The sequence below is a fragment of the Aptenodytes patagonicus genome, chromosome 8, assembly GCF_965638725.1.
Source record: "Aptenodytes patagonicus chromosome 8, bAptPat1.pri.cur, whole genome shotgun sequence".
In the NCBI taxonomy this organism is placed as follows: Eukaryota; Metazoa; Chordata; class Aves; order Sphenisciformes; family Spheniscidae; genus Aptenodytes; species Aptenodytes patagonicus.
Genome location: NC_134956.1, coordinates 11,283,415 through 11,310,366, shown reverse-complemented (window position 1 = coordinate 11,310,366; position 26,952 = coordinate 11,283,415). Strand labels below are relative to the sequence as shown.

Sequence of the window (26,952 nt, the reverse complement as noted above, 5' to 3'; positions counted from 1 at the left end):
ACAGGCAGGGCTTGCATAAACACACTCGGGCAGAAGCTGGAAAGGTCAAAGCCACCCCCCATCTCCAGCGATGGGCATGTGTGCGCCTGCACCCGCTCTCAGCCAGCCCTGCGGTTACAGTTGACCCCCAAAAAGCCACAATCCACTGACGGGCTGGTGCTGCCGATGCAGGATTGCCTTGAACAGGTCTCCTCTTAAAGCCCTCACTCCATCTTTTGAAAGAAATCCTCCCCTCACTGAATAAGCTGGATAGAGAGAGGGAGAGGGTAAAAAGGGAGGGCAGCTGGTAGCTGAGGGTCAGGGAAGCATCACAATTTAACATATGGCTCCCCAGGCACTCTCAGTAATTCGGTGCTCGGCCCCTCCAAAGAGCGCTCTTGCCTGCCCTCCCTCCCCCGAAGCTGCTCCTCGGTTCAGCGATGGACGGATGCCTCCATTTCAGATCACGCATCCGCAAGCAAAGAAAGGGTGATGGTGAAGGCAAAGCTCAGGCAGTGGGGAGCTCCAGATCCAAACCCCGCTTGCTCACAGACAAGCCCCTAGGTCCATCTCTTCCCTGCCCTCAGCTTGGCCGGAGGGGACCCCAACACCCCACAAAGCCACCCCAGCAGCTACCACTAGCATCTCCATTTGGATACTCTGGCAACACACACGATGCGAGAGTTTTAAGCACCGCGCTCTGAGGTTTGTCACAGCCGTCCCCTGCAACACTAAGTTGGCTGCAGAAAGGTGGTACCAGGTTTTAGAAGCCGCACCAGAAAGCGCAAGTGTCGGTAGGTGCCACAGCCAGAATCCGGACTGAACTGTTTGCTGCCAGCAGATGGGTATTTTTAAGAGGGCTCCCTCCGCGCTGAGTTCAATCCCTCCCTCCTGAGCATAGCCGGGGAAGCACTCAGTCCCAGCAGGGAGAAGAGCCACCCAAGCTTGGGAGCGAAGCGGCATGCCAGCCCCTGGGATGGCAGCTTGGCCACCCTGGGAACCAGCTGCTTGCCTGGCCAGCACCCTACAGTACACATCACAGCCTCGCTGGTGACAGCACCTCCAAAGGTATCTCGCTAGCAGCTACAAGCGATCCTCACAGCTGAGTAACGATGCTTTGTTCTTGCAGACCACCTCTGGTCTCAGCCCCCTTACAGAGTGCTCCCCTGCAGCATGTCCCCACTGCCACGCTTCCCAGCCCCTCCAGTATTCCCTGATTGGAAGGGACTCCCAATCCAAATCTTCTTGCCAGTCCCCAACCCGCCTCCCCCCGATGCGGAATGGGCTCCCCAAGGAGGACCACGCGGAGCCCCCCCCGAAGGTACTGCACTAAGGTTTTAAAATTTAATTATTAAATTAAAATTAATTTAATGATTTTCACACCCTACCTGTGACGGTCACCAGCATGGAGGCCACAAGCGGGCGGTTGTTGTCCAGCTTACGGCTCAGCCTCAGCTCCCCGCTCGATTGATTTACAATCAACAAGTGCAGTTCATTTCCCCGCTCAAAGGTGTAGAAGAGGCGGTCGGACACATCTGGGTCATAAGCTGGGACCTTCCCTATAACCCCCGAGGGGAAGGTGTTGGACTTATTAGACACATAGTTATTGAACAGGATTTGGAAGTTCTTGAGAACAGGGCTGTTGTCATTCTGGTCAATGAGTTTGATGTGGACCGTGGCTCTGCTGACCAGAGGGGCAGAGGTGGCCTGCACTACAATCACGTACTCAGGTTTTGTCTCATAATCCAGGTCTATCAAGGCTGTAAGCTCCCCAGAAAAGATGTCCATCTGGAATATCTCAGGGATGTTGCCTTCCACAATTTGGTACATGATCTGGGCATTGGGTCCCTCATCCGGGTCGACGGCTGTGATTTGGGCCACGACAGAGCCTACGATGCTGTTCTCCTTTACCAAGACCTCAAACTCTTCAGCGGGAAAGACAGGGGCGTTGTCATTCACATCCTGAATGGTAACCTGGATATGGACAGGAGTTCGCTGAGGAGGGATGCCCCTATCCACAGCGTACGCAGTCAGCTCGTAGACGGGAACGTTCTCACGGTCCAGCCTGCGGACAGTGCGAATGATCCCCGAGGTGGGCTCTATGGTGAAGTCTCCATCCCCATCCTCCCCGTTCTGGAAGGTGTACTGCACTCGCCCGTTGGTGTGGGCATCCCGATCAGTGGCAGAGATCTGGAGCACGCTGGTGAAGGGAGGTGCGTCCTCAGAGATCATGCCCTGGTAATGAGGGCTGACAAACTGCGGGGCATTGTCATTAACATCATTCACCATGATTTCAACGTAGGTGGTGTCCGCTTTCTGTGGGATCCCATTGTCCTTGGCAGTGATAGCCAACGTGTAAGTGACCTGGTCCTCATAGTCCAGTTCTGCCTGGAGAGTGATGGCCCCGGAGTCTGGATCAATGCGAAACTGAGGGACGTTGTCTTCTAGGTAGTATGTGATGCGGGCATTTTCCCCCACATCATCGTCTGTGGCACTGATCACCACCACGGTGCTGCCCACAGGCCGGTCCTCATTGATGCTCACAGAGTAGTGGGCACTCTGGAACACGGGCCGGTGCGTGTTGGCATCAGTGATGTTGATGTGAACGTGGCAGTTGTCACGCAGGGTGCGGTCAGAGGCCGTCACAGTGAGCACGTATCGCCTCTCCTGCTTGTAGTCCAGCGGCAGAGACAGAGTGATGAGCCCCATCCCACCTTGCGTGCTGATGGAAAAGCGGTTCCGCGTGTTACCTCCTGTGATCTGGTAGGTGATGGCACTGTTCACATCCCGGTCAATTGCCGTGACGCTGAGGACGCTGGTCCCCACGGCTGCGTCCTCATTCAGGCGGATGAAGTACTCCTTCTGGGTGAATTCAGGACGATTGTCGTTGACATCCATGACAGTAATGGTGACACTGGCAGAGGCAGATAAAGATGGAGAGCCATGGTCCCGAGCCTCTACCCCAAAAAAATAGTGCTCGACTGACTCCCGGTCTAAGGGCCCACTGACTGTGATCCACCCTGTGGCACTGTTCACCACAAAGGGTGTGTCAGCCGAGACCCCCGTCAGTTTGTACTCCAGGCGCGAGTTCTCACCGTAGTCTGCGTCCACAGCCTGGATGTGGATAACTGAGTGGCCGAGGGGAGCATTCTCTAGGACAGAGATTTGGAAAGGGGTGCTGACAAAGATGGGGGCATGGTCGTTGATGTCCACCACCTGGATGCTGGCCATGCCAGTGTTGTTAGAGAGGGGAGGGCGCCCCGCATCCTGAGCCCGGATCCTCAGGGCGTACTCCCTCTCCACCTCAAAATCCAGTGGGGCCACCACCTGTATCTCCCCAGTGACGCTGTCAATGGAGAACTGGCCCCGGCTGTTCCCGCTGATTATGTTGTAGTGGACCAGCGCGTTGTTGTCCTTGTCAAGGTCCGTGGCGGTGACACGCAGGATCTCAGTGTGGGGCCGTATGTCCTCCCTCACCTGGACGATGTAGCGCTTCTCGCTGAACTGAGGGGTGTTGTCGTTCTCATCAAGGACCGTGATGTAGACCTTGACCGTGGCAGAACGGGGCCCTGGCTCCCTCCCCTGGTCATTGGCCTCCACCACCAAGGAGTACCTCTCTATCTTCTCCCTGTCCACCGGCCCACTGGTGGTGATAAGGCCGGAGCGGGGGTCGATCTCGAAGACGGCGTGGGCGGCCCGCTCATTGACAAAGCGGTAGCGGATATTGGCATTGGGTGGGGAGTCAACGTCGGTGGCCCGCAGCTGCAGGATGGGGTATCCCTCCTCCACGTTCTCCCGGATGGTCTCCCGGTACTCGCCCTGCTCAAAGACCGGGTCGTGGTCGTTGCGGTCGGCCACGGCGATGGCCACCATGGTGGTGGCAGAGAGCCGGGGCGCCCCGTGGTCGGCGGCTGTCACGCGGAAGTAGTGCAGGTCCATGCTCTCGCGGTCAAGGGCCTGCGTGGTGGTGATGAGCCCGGCCCGCGGGTCGATGCTGAAGAGCTCCCGCGAGCGGCTGTTCATCAGGGCATCCATGGAGTACACCAGTCGCCCCGCCTCGCCCCCGTCGGGGTCCTGGGCCACCACCGCCACCACCGCCGTCCCCGCCGGCTGGTTCTCCGCCACCTCCGCCTGGTAGTTGTACTGGGGGAACAGCGGGTGGCGGTTGGGGGCTGCGCGCCTACCCCGCCGACCCGGGGATGGAGACGGGAAGGGGAGCGGGCGCAGCGGGGCGGCGCGGGGCGGGCAGCGCGACGGGGACCGGCGGCGCGGCACCGCGGGCAGCCCCGGGGGCACCGCCACCGCCCAGCACGGCACGGCGGCGGGGCAGCCCCCGCGGGCCGGCGGCCCCCAGCCCGGCGGCGCGGCGGCCCCCAGCCCGGGGGGGAACAAAGGGAGCAGCAGCAGCGGCAGCAGCAGCGGAGGCGGCCCCCGGTGGTGGCAGCAGCAGCGGCGGCGGCGGCGGCTCGGGGCGGCCACCGGCTCTTCCGCCGCCATGGTGCCTCGGCGGCCGCCGCCCGGCCCGGGCGCACGGCGGCTGGGCTCGGCGCCGCCCCCGCCTAGCGGCGGCGATGGCCGCCCCCCGCGCCGCGCCGCTGCTGCTGCTGCTGCGGCCGGGAGTGGCGGCGGCGGCGGCGGCGTCTCCTCCCGCAGCCCCAACATGGCTCCCGCCGCCCCGCCCCGCCCCGCCCCCGCCGCGCGCCCCCGCCCGCCCCGCCGCCGCCATCTTGAGGGAGGGCGGGCAGCCGCCGGCCGCCCCGCTCTTCCGCCCTGCCGTGGTGGTGCCGCCTCCCGGGGCCTTCGGCCGGGCTCTCCGCGCAGCGCGGAGGGGCAGCCCCGGTGAGAAGGGTAACGGGCACCATGTGAGGGACATACCCGTCCCCGTGTGAGAGATGTGTCCCCTCGTGTGAGGGACATGCCCATCCCCATGTGGGGGTCGGGTCCCCTCCTGTGAAGGATGTGCCCGTCCCCGTGTGAGGGTCGTGTCAGCCGTGCCAGGCCCCGCGTGGGGTTGCTGCCGCCGTGTGCGGCACGCCTGCCCTGGTGCAAGGTGTGCCCACCCTCATGCGAGATGCGTCGGCCATTGCGCAGAGTGCGCTGGCCCTTACAGGAGGCGCGCCAAGCCATCGCGCGAGGCACAGGCGCTGCCAGGCAGGGCACGGCAGCCCGTGTCGGAGGGGCAGCAGGCAAGCTGCCTGCTGGCACAACCTGCTTCCTCCAGCCAGCTCATGACCCCCCTCCACGGCAGCCCCTCCAGGCACGCAGAGCCCAGCGGTGCCAGCTTTCGTGATGGCTGCCAGTGGTACGGCCCGGCCTCCCCTCACCCTGGCACACCATGGCACAGGCTGGTGCTTGGCCGCCGGGATGTGATCAGGGGCTGCATTCCAGTCAGCCCCTAGTCCTGCTTAGTGCCCCAGGGACACTCGTCCGCACCTCAGGCAGGAGTCCCGTGGCCTCTGGACGCCAGTCCTTAGCGCACACCTTCGCTTACACCCACTGACAGCCCTGCTGTGGCACCACCAGCACACCAGGTGGCAAGCAGCATCCTTATGCCACTGTTAGCATCCCCAGGGCCAGGCTGCTTCCCCAAGGCACCAAGAAGAGACTGTGGGGTTAGCCGCCCTGCCGCTAGCAGAAAGGGCGAGGCAGGAGAGCACCAGCATTTTGGCAAGAGGCACTGCCGATGCTTTGCAGCCCTAACGGCTCCCTCTGCCCGCTGGTGTCCATCTGCAAGCGGCACCAAGTTCGGCGTCTTCAGGGATGGTTTTTTTACTGCGTGCATGAGAAAGGGCTTCCCCTTGCCCCACGCCGCAGGGCGGTAGCTCTCCCAGGCGGTGCCCAGGCACCTGCAGCAGCGTCACAGCCCCTGCTGCTCAGCTCCGCCACCCACGGGCACCCGAGCGCGTGGCAGGGATTTAGCTGGCCTGCTCCTGTGCCCCGATGCAGACCTCAGCTGCCCCCACCCACCAGGTGAGGCATCAACACCGGGGAGAAAGTTGCAGGTTTTTCTTCCAGCATCCATTAAAAAACCCCGTTTTTCCAAGGAAAATTCAGTTTGGGGCCCTTGCGTCGGGATGGTTTGTTAGTGCATCAGCCTTTGCAACTTAGCTGTTGGTTTGATCTCAATCAACTAATATCGCAGCCTAATCCATTGAAGCTTGTAATAGGCTTAGGAATAACAGGAGTTTACGTCCTCATTAGCGTTCAGTGCACCACGGCAGGGAAAACATCCTGACCCACGTCCTGTTGAAGAAGAGGGAAGCCCAAGGCACGGCGGCTGGCGCGTGTGCTAGGAAAGAAAGAGCCGTGTCAGGGAAGAAAACAGAAAATTTGGGAGATGGGGGAATTTAGGATGGGGTAGGGAAGGGCAGGGAGTACACAGGACACACAGTGCCTCCATGCACATCCCAGCTCCAAGGGGGCTGCAAGAGCCCCCCGTGATGCTGTGCTGGAGGGGCTGCAGTTCAGGGTAGGTAGGCTGGGGAGCAGTGGGACCCCCATGCCAACACTGCAGCCAGGCTGGGCACCGCCGGCACCCCTTGTGCAGCCCCTACATAGCTCCCAAAAAGACGCAAGAGTTAACAGCGGGATGGATTCACACCGGAGATGGGGCTCCTCTGCTCACTCAGCCCTCACTCCCAGCACCGCAGGAGCCACGCATGCTCTCCAACACTCCTGGGGATCTGAACACACTCCCATCCTGTGGGAAACCTAACGAGGCTATGCAAGGTCCCGCGGTCCCTTGGCAGAAATTTGAGTGGCTGCTTTGGAGTTGCACGCTGCTTTGGACAGCACAGGCCATCCGCACAGCAAGGAGGAAGTCAGAAGAGATGTGTTGACCCCTAGGCACAGCAGGGCTGGGGACCATGAGGGGGTCCAGCCGCCACTGCCATGGTGGTGCCCTCTGCACGAGCTGTGGATGGGGCCGTGGCATCCCACATGCTGCTGCTGCAGTGCTGAATCCTGGCATCACCAGCACTTTGCCTCTGCCCAGTGCCCTGTGTTCCTGTGCTCCCCCACCAACCCTGACGGCCACTGGCTCTCACCCGACTTTGGTTCCACCGATGGTGACAGATGGTTCCCTATCAATTATCGTTAGTGTAAACGAGGGGGTGGGGAGAGCGCATGCTGCCCGCTGATTTGGGGTTTGACTGCAAGCAAGCTCCCACTCCCATGGAAATGAGGCAAACATGGAGTCCAAGTGCAGGGTGCGCAAATGCATCCGACGGGTCCCCAAACCACTTTGCGCCATCCTCACGGCCAGTGCCTCCCTTCCATCACTGTCACCTGTGCAGGAGCTGAGGCCTGGTCACTACCTGGGCAGTGGCAGGGTGGGCAGAGCAGGCAAGGCTCATCCTTGCCCCTGCGCCTGGGCTGAGCACACATCTCAGGACCACCATGGGAAATACCAAGCGGGCCCTAAAATGCAGCTCGGCATGTGCTGGAGAGAAGTTCCCATGGTGCTTACACAATGCTGAGGGCTGATGCTGGTGGGTGTGGATTTCTAAGCCTCCGGAGAAGCTGGCATGTTAATTTATAAACTCCACAGGATTCCTGAACATTGATAATCTGCTATGATTAACTCCTCAGCCACCATAAAACACCTCCAGCTTGGCTGGTCCAGCACCAGCGCTGATGAGGCTGTGGCCATGCCAGCCATGCCCCGCGGGGATTTACGTTCTCCCCCTCCAGGCCCTCATGCACCCACCCGAGCAGCACCGTTAGGCTAATGCCGACCGGCAGAGCAGCCCCAGCCCCGCGCGCAGCTCACCCAAGAAACCTCATCTAATAAAGGGCAGAGCAGCACCCATGTGTGACAGGAATGTGCTGGCTCCACAGGAGCCCCCCCTGACGCTGGCTGGATTATACATCGCACCTCCTCAAACTGGGGATTTGTCGTCAAGAAACCCAATCAGGAGAGAGGCGATGCTTTTAAAAAATTATGAAGGCTTTCAAGTTTATTTGTTCTAATTACCTGCTGACAGCTCAGAGGAGGAGGGGAAAATCATCGGGGTATTACTGCCACAAAATAGTTGTAATTGAATCATTCCAGGCAATAAAGCAGAGGCACAGGTCACAGGCAGCGCATCGCTCCCCCCACACCAGCCCCCCAACACCCCTCACTGCTGCACCACAATAAAAACACACCGATACAGGGAGATACCGCTCTAATAGCGGCCTATTACGGCTAACGGCAACACAAGTGTGTTATCTGTGCCTGTCACCCGTGCGCAGAGCAGGAACCGCTGAGCAGGCTTGGGGATAATGAGTTTACACGCTGCAGTTCGATTCCCTGTGATGTGCAAAGGCCTTTCCTGGGCAGCGGGTGGAGCTCTCCCCCGGGGAGCCCCCACAGCAGGCTGCCCCCCAGCTCTTCCAGCCCTGGCTGCGGTGACAGCATGGTGGTGGTGCAGGTGGGGTGATGCTCACTGTGTAGCTGGGACATGGAGCAACCCCCAGGGACAGGAATGGCTCAGGGATGCTGAAGGGAGCCACCAGCACTGCCTGTTCAGGCTCAGCCCAGCCAGGGCTCTGCCATCCCCCCCCGTTGCAGGCCAGGGTGCTGTCATGAAAGGCTTTGCCCAGGCTGTGCTCCCGGCTAGCAGAGCCATGGGTCCTGCCCGCTTGCCCCAGCCTGGCACAGCAAAGCCTGGGCTGCATCACTGAGGGCAAGTGCCGGAGGAACATCCCACCACTGCAGTGGGGCACAAGCCGAGAGCAAGCCCAAGCAGCACCCAGAGGCAAGCCGAGGTTGGCTTGGGGGGGGACGAGTAACCATACGCTGCACAGAGCAAGGGGGCACAGGAAAGCCACCACAGGGTGGGCACCCCTGAGTACTTGGCAGCCCTCATGTATTGTGATTCCCCCCCCAGGTGTGCAGCTTGACACACTGCAAGGCCACAAGGCCGGCCCCTGGGAGACACTGGCCAAAGAAGCAGGAGCTGGGACACAGCCCTGGCCCCATTTCTGCAGGCAGCTGTGCTTGATGCAGCCCCCGTGAGTGTGGGGGGGGGCGGGGGGGGGGCCACAGACCACTCCTGGCATTTATACCCCTACTCTTGGCCAGGGCTGTAGCCCACCGCCCGGCTGGCTCCCCCCAAGCACGCAGCCGGGAGCAGAGACCGACTACCCTGCTGCTGACTTGGTGCTTTACCAAGCGCTCGCTGCCCTCCCACCACACGCACCCCCTGCCATCCAAGGCAACCCCCAAAGCAGCACGCACGGGGCTGAGGTTTGGGAACAGACATCCGCAGCCAAAGCGTGATTCATTAGCACTCGATACAGACCGTTAAACCCTTGCCATGGGGCTTGCTGCCTCGGCAGCTCTGCTGGGAGCCAGCTGAGGCTGCGCGGGCCTTGTGGGAAGCAAACTGCTGAGTCCGGCTCTGCCAACCCCTTAATCTGGAGCAGTGATGCTAGGCAGGCCCACGGGGGCGATGGCTGTGCCCCTTGCAGGGGCTGCTGCCCTCCACCACTCCTTGTCTGCCAGCAATGTGGTAGGAAAATACAATGCAAGAAGCTAAGTGTGGGAAAACTGCTGCATTGACCCCATCTGAGGGTCAGCACCCAGTGCTCTGCCTTCATGGGCAACAGGCACCCGAGCTGCCCCTGCCCCTTCAGTCCCCCCACAACAGGATGGGGCAGGCACAGCTACGTTCACAGAAGTCCAGTTTAAGACATTTTTATTCCTCTGCATGTTACACTTAGTGTTTAAGAAAATACAGGATCCCTTTTGACATTCATACATTTTTACAGGGGAAAAATAGGTTTCTCTACGAGGGTGGTTATTAAGCTTTGGGTGTTCCCAGGCTGACTTCAGGGGGTCCTCGCCCCGCTTGGCTGCCAGGCCAACCCCCTCTGTTCCTGAGCATCACTGCCCCAGTGCCCAGAGTCCAGGCCTGCAGAGCAGAGCTCGTGTCATTGCCTCAAGCTAAAAAAATAAAAAAAAAAAAATACAGTGCCCAGTATTTCCAGTTCCACTTTCCAATAGCTCCTACACTGGATACTGCAAAGGAAGAGCTGAGGACAGGGAGTGACCAGACTGCGCACACAAATATCTAAGAGACCCACGTTAGTGTGTGTGTGACTATCTGTAACAAGGAAACAGGTTAACCCTGTTTGCTAGAAACCTAGAGGAAATATAAATAAGGGTTCCCCACGCTCGTGCATAGTCACAAACAGCTACTGGACACCAGGCTCACGCTGCCTACGAGCGCTGCCACGTAGGAAGAGAGGACAGCGAGGCAGAGCTACTATGAAGCTCAAGGCAAGAGATCCACACGCTTCACGAACAGAGCACGTCTGCCCACGCGCAGCCCCTCGGCTCGGGGCCCCGGGGCAATGCTGCGGGAAGGGTGGCAAGCGATAGCTTTCACTTGGCAGGACACATCTTTGTGCTGTGTCCGGGCCAAAGGCTTCCTAAGGGCAGTGTCACCCACACGGTCATTACTTCTAGGCTGCCACAGTGTGCGAGAAATTCAGATTTAAACGTCACTATAGAAAGCAGATTGAAAAAAGCAGCTGTTGGGATAAGACCTCTATGACCCTAGGTGGGCTGCTACCCAGAGGCAAAGCTGAGGGCCAGGAGGGAGTGAAAGGCTCACTAGACGAGGCGTTAGACAGCGAGCGAGCTACCTCCCCTTGGCAGGGCTGCAGCACATTGGCACTAGCAGCAGAAAACAAAACAGATGTTACAAAAGCTTCTTCCAAGCGCCAGCGGACTCCACTTGGTCACTGCGGGGAGAGAGATGCACATGGAAAAGAAGTGATACTCTAAGGCAAAGGCCTTTCGCTTCAGGACCTCAGGACACCAGCACAGCTAAACGTCCCCCCACACCCCAGCTGCTAAGTCCCTCGCAAGCTCTCTGCCCTTCCCGCTAACACCAGCTGCCTAAATACCTCTTGCCCGAGTCTTGCAGGCAAACCACACACCAGCACCCACCCCGTTCCAACCTCCCCCGAGCACCAGGCCCCAGGGGGCACCCCCTGCCCTTTCTGCTGCTGGCGTCTCTAAAGGGCCAGTGAACGCTGTCCCAACCTTAGGCCTCGCACGGAGGGATATAAGGTATGAGCTGTACTGGAAGGGAATGGGGAGAAAGTGTCAACAAGAGACGTCGTCGATCCAAGTGGTTCAAACTCCAGTCCAAGCCGAGGGGCGGTTAGCTGGTACTGGGAGAGATTTCTGGGAACTCCTTATAAATCTCCAAGATGATCAGTTTGTCCATCTGGCACTGCTGGCCCTCCTCCTCCTCTCCCAGGATGCGCTGCAAGATGCCCTGCAGGTCGGAGAGGCGGTGCTGGTGCTGCAGATAGGGCGTGGAGCGGATGATAGCATGCATCAGAGATAGATACTCCATCCTCAGCTGCCAAGTGGGAGGGGAGACAAAACACAGAGCACAATGAAAGATTTAAAGTGAGATAAACAAGCATGCCAGCCTCCATTACCGCATGAGCACAGGAACAGCTGCTGCTGCGCCACCAGCCAGAGAGCGACTCCAGAGGCACCTGCTTTTCCTTAAGGCTCATTAGCAGCTATGGAAAACTCCGCTTTTCCCACAGTAACCCAGTGCTGCTCTTCACCCGCTCTCAAACATGCGCACATCCCCTGCCTCTTGCAATACCAAAACAGGGAGATCCCTCCTACTTCTACTACTCACAGAGGGTCCCTGTTCCCAAAGGTCCCTGGACAGAAGGGTGCAGACCACCAAAAGCCTGGCAGATCTTTCTTCAAACACGCCTTTCTACTGCTGTGTGCTGAGCAGGATAAATCCCCCCTTCCTCCTCAGTCCCCAAGGTTGATTTGAGCACCCAGAAATGTTGTGCCCACCCCAAGACTCCACTCTTGACTGCACCAGCAGGCCCCACGGAGGGCCAGGAGAAATACTGTTGCTTAGGGACTGTGCTCTCTTCCCCAGTGCCTATGGGTTACTGTGAGCACCTTATCTCCTGGGGAGAGATCAGCAATCTGCCGCACCAGGATGTCTATCAGGACCATCATGTCCGTGTGGTAGAAGATGCTGGCCGTATCCTTGCTGGCAAAGATGTCCTGCAGAAACTTCAGCACTGAGTGTGGCGGCTGAGGCTGATGCTTGAAGATACAAACTGGATCATCTGGGGGAGGCAGAGAGACTGTGCTAAGCCACATGTTCCCCGTTGCCCACCTCCTCCATCTTCAGTGCACATCCCTTCATTAGACCCTACAGGCTTTGGAGAGGAGGCTGCCCCTGGCCTCAGCCAGCCGCTCCCTGCCTGTGGCTAGCTTTTGTGCCAGCAGACCTTAGTGCCTTGCACAAAGCTGTGTAATCAAGATGGCAGCTCTGCAGGGTACCAAGCAGAGACCAAACTCATTAGTATTAGCATTAATCATTGTTTATATTTCACCTACCATCCCAGGTGAGAGCTCATTAGCACATCACCTCTCACTGTCTCCCCTTTTTGCTCAACAGCTACCACTCATTTTCTCCCTGGTTTATTAAGTCTCATCCAATGACGCCTCTGAAAAGCCCACCAGAGCCTGTACTAGAAATGAGCTTTCACCACAGAGACCAGGCTAGTACTGTCCCAGAAGCAAGAAAAGAAACACCTCCAAGTCTAAATGAGCCATCACATCCTGTTCTCTTCCAAAACATGTCCCTGCAGACCCCAAGAGGGGCTCTGGGAGACTGCAGCCCCCCCCAGCAGTTGTCAGGAGGGCAGGCAAAAGAGAAGCATCTTCATTAGGTTGTGGCCCCCCTCTTTCTTCCCCCAGCCCCTCACAGTAAGGTGATCCCTGCAGGGAAAGGGCTAAAAAAAGGCTTTGGGAGGAGGCCAGACAGAAGAGCACAGAGATGCCGGCTGCCCTCAAGCTGATATAGTGTGGAGACAGTGATTTGCAACCCCAAAGAGAACTAAAGCCAGAGTAAGATGAGCTGCAAGCATCACAGGATGAGTTATTTACCAGCAAATCAACAAAATGAATCTCAGGCAGCAAAGCCCCTGTGCTCCAGAAGGTATTAGAAAGCACAATAGTGGCATGCAGCACAGGCAGAAATACCTGGCACCGCTCTTCCTGCGGAGATCTCCAGCTTTCTAGCAATCTGCTTTGCAAAAGCTCTACACGTACAGTGGATTTCACTCTACGCCTGGAGCAGACACAAAGCTAACCTTCTGCCGGCGATTCTGAAATGGGAAGTTCCACTCTAAGCAGCATTTCGGAAGGCAAGACCTCCCTCCGGATCTGTCCCCCAGGGCCGATGATCACCAGCACGGGCTGAGGTTTGTGTGCCAGTGCTGATGGAGCCCTGTCTGTCCAAGGACAGAAGTGGCCCAGGACCAGCTTTCCTCCCAGACAAGAGCTTGCCTACATTGCAGCCGGCCACGCCACGAGATGGGGCTGATCTGACCCAGAAGTACAAGGGGACCGGTTTGCATGGAAATGTCAACCCAGAGGCCCCTTCTCTCTTCCTAGATGCCACCAGCATCACTTTATTCTTTGTGCAGCTCCATCCTCAGCAATGCAGCCTGTCACCTTCACAAACTCACCAGGAAGCAGCCCGTCCTGCCTGAGCCGACAGCTTCTCAGCTACCTGCATCCCCGACACAACCCACCCCTTAACGAGCACCAGGCTCCTCTCCCTGAGCCACCATTAGCTGCACCCCCTGCCAGGCATGTAACAGAGCCACAAACACTCACCTCCCCTGTTCAGCAGCAGCAGCAGCTTTTCTGTGAAAGTCTTGACATTCGAGTGCTTGCTTATTGTAGTCATGATCACACTGTGTTCTGGAACTAAGGAAGAAACCTGTTCAGCACATCCCTTTGCTTCCTGAAGACCACGGTAATAAAAAGGAATAGTGGAGGGCTCCTATTTCGCACCAGTGATCTGGGGAGTTTTGGGGAACCACAGTCTATCAGGACTATGAAAAGTTTCAGCCCCGGAGAGTGGGTGGGCAGGGAGAGGAAAGGTGAAATAAATCTGGAAACAATGCATGAAACACTTGGGACTTCGTGCTTTCTAAGTGCATCCGATTCACATGCAGGCTAGCCAGCCAAATACTGTGAAATACCTTGTAAAAGCTTTATGTTGTGAAACATTACCTCTGCTCACAACCCTCTGAAGCCAAGGGCTCCACTCTCTAGCATCTTCATACTCTGTATCGGCAGTGCCCTGCTGGAATTTATTACCTTCTCATAAGAAGGGACGGCCAGGTCCCAGGAGCATGCCAGAAGGGAAAAGTTGTTCTTCCCAGCACTTGGCACAGGGCTGTGCAAAGGGAGGTGCTGAAGACTTCTTCTAGGTAATGTCCCCTAGCTGCTTTGGGGGTTATTTCTTGTAATTAAAATACGTTCACCCTAGCAGACTTTATGCATGTGTGTGAGTGCGCACACTCAGAAGCGTCCAAACAGCACAGTGTGGCTATTTCTGTGGCATAGGGTTGGCAACCCTATAATACTTCACAGGCTGCGAAGTGCTTTAGGATCCTTCACATTGAAAAGCATCAATATAATATGTTTTTAGGAGAGTTTTTGAGCTAATGCTGCATCACTGAACTGTACGATAGATGAATCTTGCAGACAGAGGAATAAAAATTCAATTCACTAATAAGCAACCTGAACATCATTTAACATGTTCTTAGCATCAGAGAACAAGTCACTGCTCTCTGCTGCACCCCAGGTGGGCAATAATCCCCCAGAAACACACTGCTTGTCATGCATTATTGCCTAATTACTGCAGCCAGGAAGTATACGGGTAACTGTGAGAAGAGGTAACAAATGAAAGCAGCAGAGACCATACTCTATCAGTCTCTGTGCAATCAACTTTCACATGAAATTAGAAACTTTCACATAAATGTTAATGAAGCGCAACTCAAAATAACAGGTAAATTACTGGACACGTCCTTGCTGCTTTATACTCCCCTCCCTCCATGAAGCCAAGGATAAAGCCATGAAGCAGAACAAGAGGAAATAATTAAAGACAATTGGAGCAACAGGAGACTTTGGGTTAAGGAGTGGCCTCTTTTAGCAGGACCTGGAACTACTCTCCAATCTTCCAACAACAGGCTTTAAAACTCACAGGCAGTGAGAGGGCAAATGCCCTTCTCTAGGGACTAGATGTGTTGCCTGTTCTCATGGAGCTCAGCAGGGGAGGGAGGACAGAGAACGAGGGCACTCAGGAGAGCGCGCAGCTCAGGCCAACATTGAAGAGCCTGGTGCCAACACACAGGCATTGAATGAGCTTCAAGAGGTGCAGCTGGGTAAGCAGAAGGTTTGTCAAGACCTACAGAAGGCAGAGGACTTTCTTTCGGGACTGGTACTGAGAAATGCCCGCTGAAGCATTTTCTCTCCCAAGTCAGCTGTGCCTACGAGTTAACCCCACTCATGTTCCGCAAGTGCAACCCAGCAAGTGCTCTGATCCAGGCAGTGTGGAAGTACAGAGAGAAATCTGCTGGGCTTCACAAAGCTGCTGTGCCCCAGAGGGTCAGTTGGTTGGACACAGGCTCTCAGACTCTTTTTCCTCTAGGGTTTTGCACAATATTTAAACACAGTGTATTGCCAGACACTAGGGGAGCTGGAGAGGTTATCACAGCACCATGAAGTTCCAGTGAGATTCTCCCTCCCCATTCTTCACATCCTCACTGCTCCAGACCACTGAAGTCCTGCCAAACCGACCTGGAATGTGGAGATTGAAGGCCAGAAGGACGTTGACAAATAAGTCAGGCAGCTGGTCGGTGGTGTCCGAGGGCAGCCCGTCCTCAATCACATCCAGCAGGAACTGCACAAACTGAGAGTTGAGATGTTCTGCGCAAGGAGAAAGAGGGACATTTACCGCACAGTGAAAATAAACTGAGCAACAAGGGACCACGCAAGCCACTTCTCCATGCTTTTATGCTTAAAAACCATTAGTGGAGTGCCAGTGTCAGCCTCCAGGGTATTAACAACCCTACAAGCAGACTAGACAGACCGCTGAAGTGCCTTTGTGCGAGAGACAAGCGGCTCAGAGAACTATCCACAGTGCAGGGGAATGCTGAAAGCTGGTCCCCCCACTGGCAATTTTTTTTTTTGAGTAAATAAAACACCAAAATCTTGCTCTAGCTGTTGTTCCAGCACCACTGCTGCCAATGAAGGCTTCAGGTAGGAAGACATTTCTATTCTTGACCACTGGCTTAATCCATCTATTTAAAAAAAAAAGTAATCATCCAGATTATTAGTAACAACCCACTTTTCAATTTACCTATTAGGAAAGCTCAGGAGCTCATGCAAATAAGTCCACCTGCAGGAAATAATTGCCAGGGTTACACGAGGAGAGAAAAGCAGGAGGTGTGGAGGCTCATTCCACAGTCTCTACTACACCAGCTTAAATCTTATATGTGTTTACCAGGGTGTTAAGGTGAAGCTGCTGAGGAGATGCTTATAACAATCTCTACTGCATTTCTAGGAAAACTGAGCCCAGAGTTTCCCAAATACGGGGAACACAACATGGCCAGGGGAAGAAGCAGGCAGGCAGTGCTTTCTGGCTGAAGGTTGGAATGAAAGGACAAAGGATAAAACAGGCAGGTCTGGCACGTTTGCACTTCCCTATTGACTGCAATACCCTTAATCATCTCCACCTTCCCTAAGAGCTTGAAATACACAGGGCTGCACCGTCCCATTAGAAGGGAGACCAGGAAGAGGCCACATTATGCAGCTGACAGCTTTAGTGGGCGTTCATGGAGCGATCTGAGCTCTCAGCCTCATCAGCAGACAGAACGTCTCTGAGGCAAGTAAGAGGTGCGTGCTTTCACGCAGGGCAGAGGTAAAACAAAATGCTGCTTAGTCACAGTGATAGGCAAATCCACCTCTTCTGCAGCATGGCATCAGTCCTCCACTGCTCTAACTCAGATTTGTGCTGCTCTCTGGAAATCTGGCATCTCAGCCCAGTGTTTCAGCAGCCAGGCTCTATTGATAAAGAGCAGACCCTACTCTTGCCCTGCTCGTGCTGGGCTTTCCCCATAGCTGTCCTCACCTCAACCACCAGGAAAGGTCCCTTCCCTGTGCCTGCCGGCACACCCCAGATGTCCCACCATCATGTCTGCTGTCCTACCAAGCCATAAGCATAAGCTGCTCTTACCATAGTGATGATATGGCAGGGGCTCCCCCATGGAGAACATCATTGCCAGCACCAGTGCAGAATAGCACATCTTTTGATGATCTGCAAGGTAAAGGTCCTGCCATTAGTTCTTCTGAGGATGCGGAACGCTGTTCCCAAGCTGCAGCTGGGAACTCGCACATTTAATACAGACATTTAACACTGATTAATCTGCTCCTACATTCCTGTATTTACTGAGCTATAAGGGTGTTTTTCCCTCTGTTTAAGCACACCACACGCCTTCTGCGCCATGCATTTCCAAAGCAATTTAAAAATAATCACAACAAGAATTCTTGATTTTTTTCCCCTCCACTTAAGAGAATCTGGGCAAACTTGATCCAAATAATTAAAAGCCTCCCCTGCACAGTCCCAGGACACATCCCATAGTTACGTAATTACTGAACCCAGAAAAAGCATCCATCTGGCCACCTTGAAATACCGCCTGTTCCAACCAACACCACCCCCGGACAGTTATGCTGCTTGTTACCGTCTCTGAACTGCTCTACTTTCTCTACCTCAGCTCTGCCTGGAGGTATAAGAGGTCTCTGAGGAGACCAGATCACTGCTCGTGACTCGGGCTGTGCATCTGCCCACCTCCCAGGCCACACATGCCTCCAGCATTAATACGTCCCACAGCCTGCTAGTACAACACAATTTTTACTGGCAGCAGCTATACGTGAATACTCCACAGAACCACAGCCAGCACCTTTCCTGAATTTTAATTAATGGATACACTAGATATTTGCAGAAGAAAAAAAAAGTCATGGAATAGGATCTATGTCATAATAAAATGTGGCCTCCATCCAGTTCAGCAAGTCCGAAGATGACAGGAAAAAGAGTATTATTTTTATAAAGTAGGTTACCACACATACTGGCTAAATAAAGTTCAGCTACATCTGCCAGAAAGAGCCTGGGGGCACTTGTTACAAGAAAACTGAGGGTGTGTTTATAAAAAACTGACTCAATCTACTTTTCATTAGAGGAGAAAGTCCCTTCAATGTATGATGCTTCTCCCAACAGTACTGCTTCCCTGGACAATACATGCTGGTTCCAGTTCCCCCTCCGACCCTTTAAGACATTTCACTTCTGTATGCACAAATTGATCCATCTCTAAGCACCTGCACTGTGCAGTTTGGTTTTACTGCACAGGCTGATGCCTTCACTGTCACTGGATACTCCTGGACTTGGCCAAAGGACTTGCAACACTTGGCAGCGCTCAGATTTACTGTTAGCATGGGGGGAAAAAATGCTAGAGAATCATTCCAGCCTCGTGCCCCTGGAAAGTCAGCTCTGTGAGAAAAGCCTCTATAAACAAAGAACACACAGACTTTGTCAGAACTCCACAAGATGCCTGAGTTTTCAAACAGCAAATACTTTGAGTAAAAATAGATCATTTGGGGCTTAACCAGAGATACTACAGCATTAACAAGATTAAGGGTTTGTAGGAGAGCACTCTAGACCATGTGGCAGCAAAGGAAAGCTGGAAACTGCTGTTTACTCTTGGTAAACAAAGAGTGAGGATATTCAATGACTTAAATATAATTCATACTTATATAAGCTTTCAGCTATAAGGTATCAGTGATGCCAAAGCTCACTGTAACAGATAAAGAATCTGACAAACTGTTCACCACACGATTTCTTCATTCTGTCCTCCACAGCTTCAGGAGTTGGGTATCAGAGGCAGGATACTGCGGTAGGTAGACATAGGGACCTGCTGTTCCCATGTTCCTAGTAAGGCTTTCATGAACAAAACATTTTCTCTCATCACATCAGGAGCAATGAAATAATGGTCTGAGAACCAGAAGCCAGTGAGAAACATGTGGTTGTAACAAATATGGAGGAAGAAATTAATTAGAGATGGGAGGGGGGAGGGTAGTTTTACACATCCTTGGCCCATCTGCCATGAACTGATGTCCATTCATATGCCAACCACCATACTGCTGGTTGACAGCAGACTCCACTACTAGGTAGCAAATCTTGTTGGATTTGCCTAAGGACACCAAATCAAAGGATGCTGAAACCAGTCAGAAAACTGAACTCCGGGAAAATCTGGATTAACCCGGTGCACTCGCTCAGCATAGACGCTACAAGTTTTTGGAGCATCCTGGCTGCAGCCAGACTCATCCAAGACTCACCATGCTGAAGAACGGAGTAATTGCCAGTCAAAGCACGGCTTTTTTTCCTTCCAGAGCAGCACCAGTGGCTGCAAGAAAGTAAATAGCATTAACACAACTCTATTGAAGCAGAGGGACTCTGCTGACGACAGACTGATAAGCATCACTCAAGTGGCCGTGAAGGGCAGGAGAGATGTGGCTGTTTGCTCACCAGCCTGCATTTCTGAAGTCTGCTGAGGTACTGGTAAGAAAGCTGCTATTATATATGAAAGGTATTTCCCAGAGGCCTTCAAAGACCTTGCTTCCAACCTCCAAACACAGCAGTGCAAAATCAGGGCACTGGGAGCAGACACAACTGTCTACAACTCAAGTGAAAACAGCCCAACAGCTGACTTGCATGTACCCTGAGCTGCAACAAGGGAGAAAGTCATGATTACAGAGTGGATTTTCCCTGTCTGTTTTCTTTGGAATTGTTCTGGCTAATTCTGCCTCGTTGTGGCTTATTACAAGCTCTTTTAACACTGATAGATGTGCAGGCCAGGCGCAGCAGAGGGAAGTGGCTGTCCAGAAGCAGTAAGACCCAAGCATCTGGCAGAAGAACTGGCCAGCAGCCAACACGCCTGCATCAGCCCCAGGATAAAGCGCCTTCTCATCAAAGGCGCCCAGCATCCACACACAGAGCTTCCACCTCGGCTGCTCTTCAGTAACAAGCCAGGAGGGATCCAACAGAGCTGCTGCAGCCAGTTCAATGCTCCCCAGTTGCTTAGTGCTGGCACCGATTGCTCTGGCTCCTGCCATCCACAGAAGGGATTAGCTATTCCACAGTATGTCACGGATCAGCTGCTATTCCCCAGTTTTTAGTACTAAAAAAAGCTCAAGTCATTCTAGGATTCAAGGTCGTGTTTTCACTCAACGTACCACTTGCCATTTGCTGGTGCAGTAAGCACCAGAATGGCAGCAGGGAACTACTAATGCCCTAAAACACCTCTGAAGGACAGACCTGTTTGGGTCAAGGATGGTTACTTCTCTGCAGCCCCCCTGCAAAGGCCAAGGGGACTGGCTGCTGCACAGATGACATTTGTGCAAGCGCCTGCCATAAGCTTAGCACAAGGATGGCAGCACGGGATCAGGACATGGATTTGGGAGGCTCCTGTAACCAAAAGCAATCTGTCAGCAAAGGAAGAGCAGCTTTTCACCCTTCAACTGCACTGCCTATGTATTACAGCAAGGAGGAAAAAAAACCCCTCACCTTGAGACAAAGCAAGGGAGAGAAGGGATGCTGCAGAGCTGCAGGTTGGCAGTTCAGAGGATGTAGCAGAGCCACTTTTCACCCACTTCCACTGCGATGCTTTTTAGGTCCCCAAAGCAGGACTAACACTTGCTGGGAGATAGGCCTGCTTCAACCAGAAGCACTATGCGGAGATCAGCAAAGGTGCACTGAAGTCACCTACGTCGGAGCTCGATGCCCCGCCACAAGCAAGAGGCTGAGTTAGCTGTGCTATCTGGGACAATGCAGCCCCTGGGAAAATGCCCCGGACCTCAACGCTGCAACAGGCAGGGAGTGACAAGGAGCTCCGCGAAAGCTGAGGACCGGCCCCGCCCTGCCTGCACAACAGCAGCTCGGGGAACAGAGCAGGAGACTGAAGCCTGTTGGAGCATGGTACAGAAAACACTCACCAGAAGACAATCTTTATGAATTAGTGATGGATGCATGATAAAGTTTATTTTTGGCAGCACAAAATCAGGAGTAATGTTGTCACAGAAGCACAGTCATAGTCCCATAACCAAGTATTATTTGCTTCTTGGGAAGTAAAACCTCAGCTTAGAAGAGGCTTCTCATGCATAGCCAGATGAAACACCAACAGCATGGTAAGTTCACTGCATGGAATTGATCAGCAGAGGTAGCACAAAGAGAAAGCGTAGCCAACACAGGCGTAATGATCTCAGTCCCCCTCCACACCACCCTGCCCTGCCCTGAGCTGAAACATTATTTTTCAGGCACTCCCCACCTCTGAAATGCCCACACTTCAAAGCATGTAAGCAAAAGTGAGTGCAAAGCCTTCTGCAACAGGCTTGATTTTCACCTCTCACACCCCTTTCCAGACACCAGATTAGCCCCATTAGTCCTGTCCACCACACAGTCGGGTTGGCACAGTCTGTGGTGGGATGCTGGGGACAGGGACATCTATTATGCACATCCAAGGTTGTCATCTTGGACATTTACTTGACTCACATGAAATGGATGTGACGGTCCCTGTTCTGCGCAGACTTGTCAATCCCTACACAACCTCATCACCAAATTAAGCTTCTCCACAGCTCCACAACACTCACAGCAAACCAACAGGCTGCAGACTGCAATCAGGGCAGCGAGGCTCCAAATATGGGGCTCCAAATATTGGGCTTTGATCCACATGGTCACTCAACAGCTACTTTAATTGGTGGCTATGATTAGCACAAAACAATGGATTTTCAATATCCCTTTATTCAAGGATCCCTTACTCAAGGACCTTATTCAAGGGTCACCTCCTTCAAGCTCAGGAGCGATGCATCCCAACAAAGAGGAAGTCAGGCAAAAACACCAGGAGGCCTGCATGGATGAACAAGGAGCTCCTGGACAAACTCAAACACAAAAAGGAAGCCTACAGAGGGTGGAAGCAAGGACAGGTAGCCTGGGAGGAACACAGAGAAACTGTCCGAGCAGCCAGGGATCAGGTTAGGAAAGCCAAAGCCCCGACAGAATTAAATCTGGCCAGGGATGTCAAGGGCAACAAGAAAAGATTCTATAGGTACATCGGGGATAAAAGGAAGACAAGGGAAAATGTGGGCCCTCTCTGGAACGAAATGGGAGACCTGGTTACCCAGGACATGGAGAAGGTGGAGGTACTCAATGACATTTTTCCCCTCGGTCTTCACCAGCAAGTGCTTGAGCCTCGCCACCCAAGCCACAGAAGGCAAAGGCGGGGACTGGGAGAATGAAGAGCCGCCCACTGTGGGAGAACATCAGGTTCGAGACCATCTAAGGCACCTGAAGGTACACAAGTCCATGGGACCCGATGAGATCCATCCGTGGGTCCTGAAGGAATTGGTGGATGAAGTTGCTAAGCCACTATCCATCGTATTTGAGAAGTCGTGGCAGTCTGGTGAAGTTCCCACTGACTGGAAAAGGGGAAACATAACCCCCATTTTTAAACAGGGAGAAAAGGAAGACCCGGGGAACTACAGGCCAGTCAGTCTCACCTCTGTGCCTGGGAAGATCATGGAGCAGATCCTCCCGGAAGCTATGCTAAGGCAGGACAGGGAGGTGATTCGAGACAGCCAGCATGGCTTCACCAAGGGCAAGTCCTGCCTGACTAACCTAGTGGCCTTCTAGGATGGAGTGACTACATCAGTGGACACGGGAAGGGCTACAGATGTCATCTGTCTGGACCTCTGTAAGGCCTTTGCCATGGTCCCCCACAACATCCCTCTCTCTAAACTGGAGAGGTATGGATTTGATGGGTGGACTGTCTGGTGGGTGAGGAATTGGTTAGATGGTCGCACCCAGAGGGTAGTGGTCAACAGCTCAATGTCCAGATGGAGAGTGGTGACAAGTGGCATCCTGCAGGGGTCCGTATTGGGACCAGTACTGTTTAATATCTTCATCAATGGCATAGACAGTGGGATCGAGTGCACCCCCAGCAAGTTTGCAGATGACACCAAGCTGAGTGGTGCGGTCGACACGCCAGAGGGATGGGATGCCATCCAGAGGGACCTGGACAAGCTCAAGAAGTGGGCCCGTGTGAACCTCATGAGGTTTAACAAGGCCAAGTGCAAGGTCCTGCACCTGGGTCGGGGCAACCCCCGGGATCACTACAGGCTGGGGGATGAAGGGATTGAGAGCAGCCCTGCCGAGAAGGACTTGGGGGTACTGGTGGATGAAAAGCTGGACACGAGCCAGCAATGTGTGCTCGCAGCCCAGAAGGCCAATCATATCCTGGGCTGCATCCAAAGAAGCGTGGCCAGCAGGTCGAGGGAGGGGATTCTGCCCCTCTGCTCTGCTCTGGTGAGACCCCACCTGCAGTACTGCGTCCAGCTCTGGAGCCCTCAGCATAAGAAAGACACGGGCCTGTTGGAGCAGGTCCAGAAGAGGGCCACGAAAATGATCAGGGGGATGGAACACCTCTCCTATGAAGAAAGGTTGAGAGAGTTGGGGTTGTTCAGCCTGGAGAAGAGAAGGCTTCGGGGAGACCTTATTGCAGCCTATCAGTACTTCAAGGGGGCTTATAAAAAAAGATGGCGGCAAATTTTTTAGCAGGGCCTGTTGCGACAGGACAAGGGGGAATGGCTTTAAACTAAAAGGGGGTTAGATTTAGACTAGATATAAGGAAGACATTTTTTATGCTGAGGGTGGTGAAACACTGACCCAGGTTGCCCAGAGAGGTGGTGGATGCTCCATCCCTGGAAACATTCAAGGTCAGGTTGGACGGGGCTCTGAGCAACCTGATCTAGTTGAAGATGTCCCTGCCCACAGCAGGGGGGTAGGACTAGACGACCTTTAGAGGACCCTTCCAACCCAAACTAGTCTATGATTCTTTAAGAGAAAATGTAGCATATGCCACTGCCAGTGCTGGTGGCCTACAGGCTGACTTCAAAATGGGAAGCAAAGCTGTGACTGCCCAGGGCTAGGCATGCATGGGCAGCTGGAAGGTAACGTCAGGGGACTATTACTACATGTTCACCTTGTTCTTAGGTTCTTCTTCAGCATTGCTCCTGGCTGCTGGGAGATAAAGGACACTGGGCTAAGCATGAGCTCTGGGGGACAACACTAGCAAAATCTGACCACACCACCACCACCACTGAGCTTTTGAGCACATGAAACTCAAAGGGCAGGAAGGACGTTCCTGTTAATAGCAGGGACAGGTCATCCTAACAAAAGGGAGCAGGAGCATGAAGTAGAAGGAACATGAGGGCAAAGCCTGGGTATGGAAAGCAAAGAGCTGGGGGAAGCAGGGCTGTGGCACTATCCTGCAGAGGACCAGGACTGCAACTTTGTTAACAGCACTACCATCTCCCTTGGTACAGTGGTGGAGAGAAGGTTCTTTCCTTTAACCAGCACACATCTCATTCACCAGCAACAAACACTGCAAAGATCTGGTGTAGAGTGCCGAGAAAAACTGCCTATAAGAGGCTGCAGAAATCTTGAGATCTACAGGCGCCTCCTGTCAACATCATGAAACAAACTGGAACAGCTCCAAATGTGTTTTAAGACATCTACAAGAAGTGATGCAGATCACTAATGGCTTGTTCAAGAGCTAGAGGACCTTGCATCATTGGACTGAGACATCCCCTCCCATGCATTCTCCACTTACAGCTGTAATAACCCGAAAAACTTTAAAAACAGACACCCTTCTCCCCAGAGCACTGGGCACGTAGAGCAGTCAGGCAGTGAAGGACCACCAGTGCTGCTGTAAATCATCTAATGGAAAGACATGTCCCTGGGGAACCTGGGTACAGCAGCTCTGGCTCACCTTGTGTGTGAGTCTGCATGTCCCGGGCCAGCTCCATCGGCAGCACAGAGTTTACAAGCGTTGAGATGACTGCAGCATCCAAGTTGCACATGGCTCCAAAGCACTTCAACAGCAGCAGCCGTAACGGCACCCTGTGTTCCTGCAAAAACAATTTATTAGATCAAATGATGTCGCAGATGAGAGCTTGCTCTAAGGCAGAGACATAACTGGCTAGAAGTTCCTGCTGTTGGGAAGCTACAGACCCTCCCAGGATGACGGTGAACCCAGAAGCTCTACTAGCTTTTAACAACAGTGTAGGAGTCCTTTTACGATAACTTCACAACTGGGCTGGCTACAGGCTGTTAGCACATGCGGTCAGATGGCAGGCGGCAGCCAGAGCTCAGATCTGAACGCCCCACTTAATATGATACAAATCAACAACTTATACCTGTCCCCAGCAAACAGAGATTTGCTGGGTAGCCAGGATTCTCTGAGCACGCTGAGGGTTTGCAAACGCTGCTCTGAAGGATGTTTCCTGACAACACAGTATTTGCAAACCCTCTTCAGCATGGTTAACGAACAGGATGGGAGCAGCTCCTCCACTGTGAAGCTGTCGGGTTTGTGCTGGGAGCACAGGGTATAACCTGGAAGTTTTGGGACATGCAGGGATTCCAGCAAAGACGACGCTCCACCTGCAGCTCCCATGCAGGAGCTCTGGTGCTGGGCTAACCTTCGTACTCCAGCCTCAGCCAACAACCTCAGGGTTCAGAGAGCAGGAGTGAGCCAAGCCCTGGCACTGGGAACTACCAGCCAGGACAGGAAAACCAACTGCTCTCCACCTGGCCAGGCTTCCTTGAAGTGCTGGTCAGAGACAAGCAGGCAGTGAAAGCCAGCAGGCTCCATTAAGCCTCCCTTCCCACTGCTCTCAGATATGCTCTACAGCACGCCGACGCTGAGCTCTGGGTTCAGACACACAAGCGCCAGATGAAAGCTAAATGCCACAAGGCTTGATGTGCTGTAGCTGGGGACTTAGGGACAAGATGGGGACAAGTTCCAACCCCCGCAGAGTCCTACAACAGCAGGTTCCACAGGAAGGAGAGAGGCAAAGCAACATTGCATAGGCATTGAAGGCAAAACTTCCATTTCTTCCTCTGAATACTGATTTCCTTCCTCAGTCCCAGGGCTTCTACTCACAACCTACTTTCCTAAGCAAAGCTATTTACTAATGCACAGGAGTGCATCAATTAAAAGAGGAGCAGTCACAGCCTGTCAGCTTTCCCAAGGCATCCTCGGAAATCCTTTCTCTAGTCATTAGCGACGACGATTCTGTCCCTCAATGGAGCTAATAAAAGCAGCAAGCTTTACCCTTCACAGTGCTAGCTACTGCTTCGAAGTCTATAGCATCCTCTGCTCTTCCATACAGCTTGCATGCATAGCATTGACATTAGCCAGCATGCAAAAGGGATGTGCTGCAACTCCATCTAGTTCACAGAAATGCCCTATCCAGCGGGAACGTCTTACATATATTCATCATAGCAACCCTGCTCTTTTACATCTTCATGGAAACCTCAAAAAGAAGAGAAATTTTATGGATTCTGCCACCTTACCATCTGATAATATGCCACAAGGGACAGGACGGATTCAAACTCATTCTTCTTGCACATTTTCTTGCAAACTTCTGGGTCTGCATCTGTCTGGAAGCAGGAATGAACAGGTCAGCCCAGTGGCACATCAAAGCAGCAAGGTGCCTGCTGCAGAGACCTTGAGGGAGGCCAGCTGCTTTCAGATCTCAGTAGCCCCAACCCAACCATCTCACAAAGAAACTGAAGGCAGAGCACAAAGACAGCTCAAGAACCGCTACCCTGCGGATTCTGCATCAAAGTGAATTCTTGAGAAATGTCTCTGTCATACAGCATGTCTTGGGCTGAAGACATCTAAAAAACCCATGACCTGAGCAGCAGCTTGATGAGTGCATAATGCAGTTGCACACGGCAGCTCCAGCGCCGTTTCCACCCCGAGAAGTATCGTACATCTCCCACCCCTAAACTGTGAGGAAAAGCTTGCACAAAATCCCACTCTGCCTTGCCCTGCAGGCCCACAGCAAGGCAGCAGGCCGTATGTTGAGTGACAAAGACACTGGCATTTATTACGCAAAAAAATATCTGTTCTGCTTATGTCAGAGCTGGAGAGGAATATGAAATGGGTGTCAAAGCAAACCCCACACCAGCACTCGTAATACAGACCATGTCACTGTGCTGCGTGGCAACTCCC

At 53.8% G+C, this 26,952-nt stretch overlaps 2 protein-coding genes across 8 annotated transcripts in view; both read right to left on the bottom strand.

Annotated features, from left to right (window-relative positions):
• Positions 1-4,476, bottom strand: part of CELSR3 (cadherin EGF LAG seven-pass G-type receptor 3) — a 35,564-nt gene extending 31,088 nt beyond the window's left edge. For all 4 annotated transcript variants that reach the window (XM_076346356.1, XM_076346357.1, XM_076346359.1 and 1 more), the window contains exon 1: positions 1,368-4,476. In XM_076346356.1, the coding sequence (XP_076202471.1) occupies positions 1,368-4,476 (3,109 nt within the window). The remainder of the gene's footprint in view (positions 1-1,367) is intronic.
• Positions 4,477-9,645: 5,169 nt separating this feature from the next.
• NCKIPSD (NCK interacting protein with SH3 domain) overlaps positions 9,646-26,952 on the bottom strand; it is a 57,196-nt gene continuing 39,889 nt past the window's right edge. For all 4 annotated transcript variants that reach the window (XM_076346352.1, XM_076346353.1, XM_076346354.1 and 1 more), the window contains exons 7-13: positions 26,289-26,375; positions 24,703-24,841; positions 17,064-17,144; positions 15,626-15,754; positions 13,652-13,744; positions 11,918-12,090; positions 9,646-11,342 (exon numbers count right to left, since the gene is read on the bottom strand). In XM_076346352.1, coding sequence (XP_076202467.1) covers positions 11,139-11,342; positions 11,918-12,090; positions 13,652-13,744; positions 15,626-15,754; positions 17,064-17,144; positions 24,703-24,841; positions 26,289-26,375 — 906 coding nt within the window. In that variant the 3' untranslated portion in view covers positions 9,646-11,138. The remainder of the gene's footprint in view (positions 11,343-11,917; positions 12,091-13,651; positions 13,745-15,625; positions 15,755-17,063; positions 17,145-24,702; positions 24,842-26,288; positions 26,376-26,952) is intronic.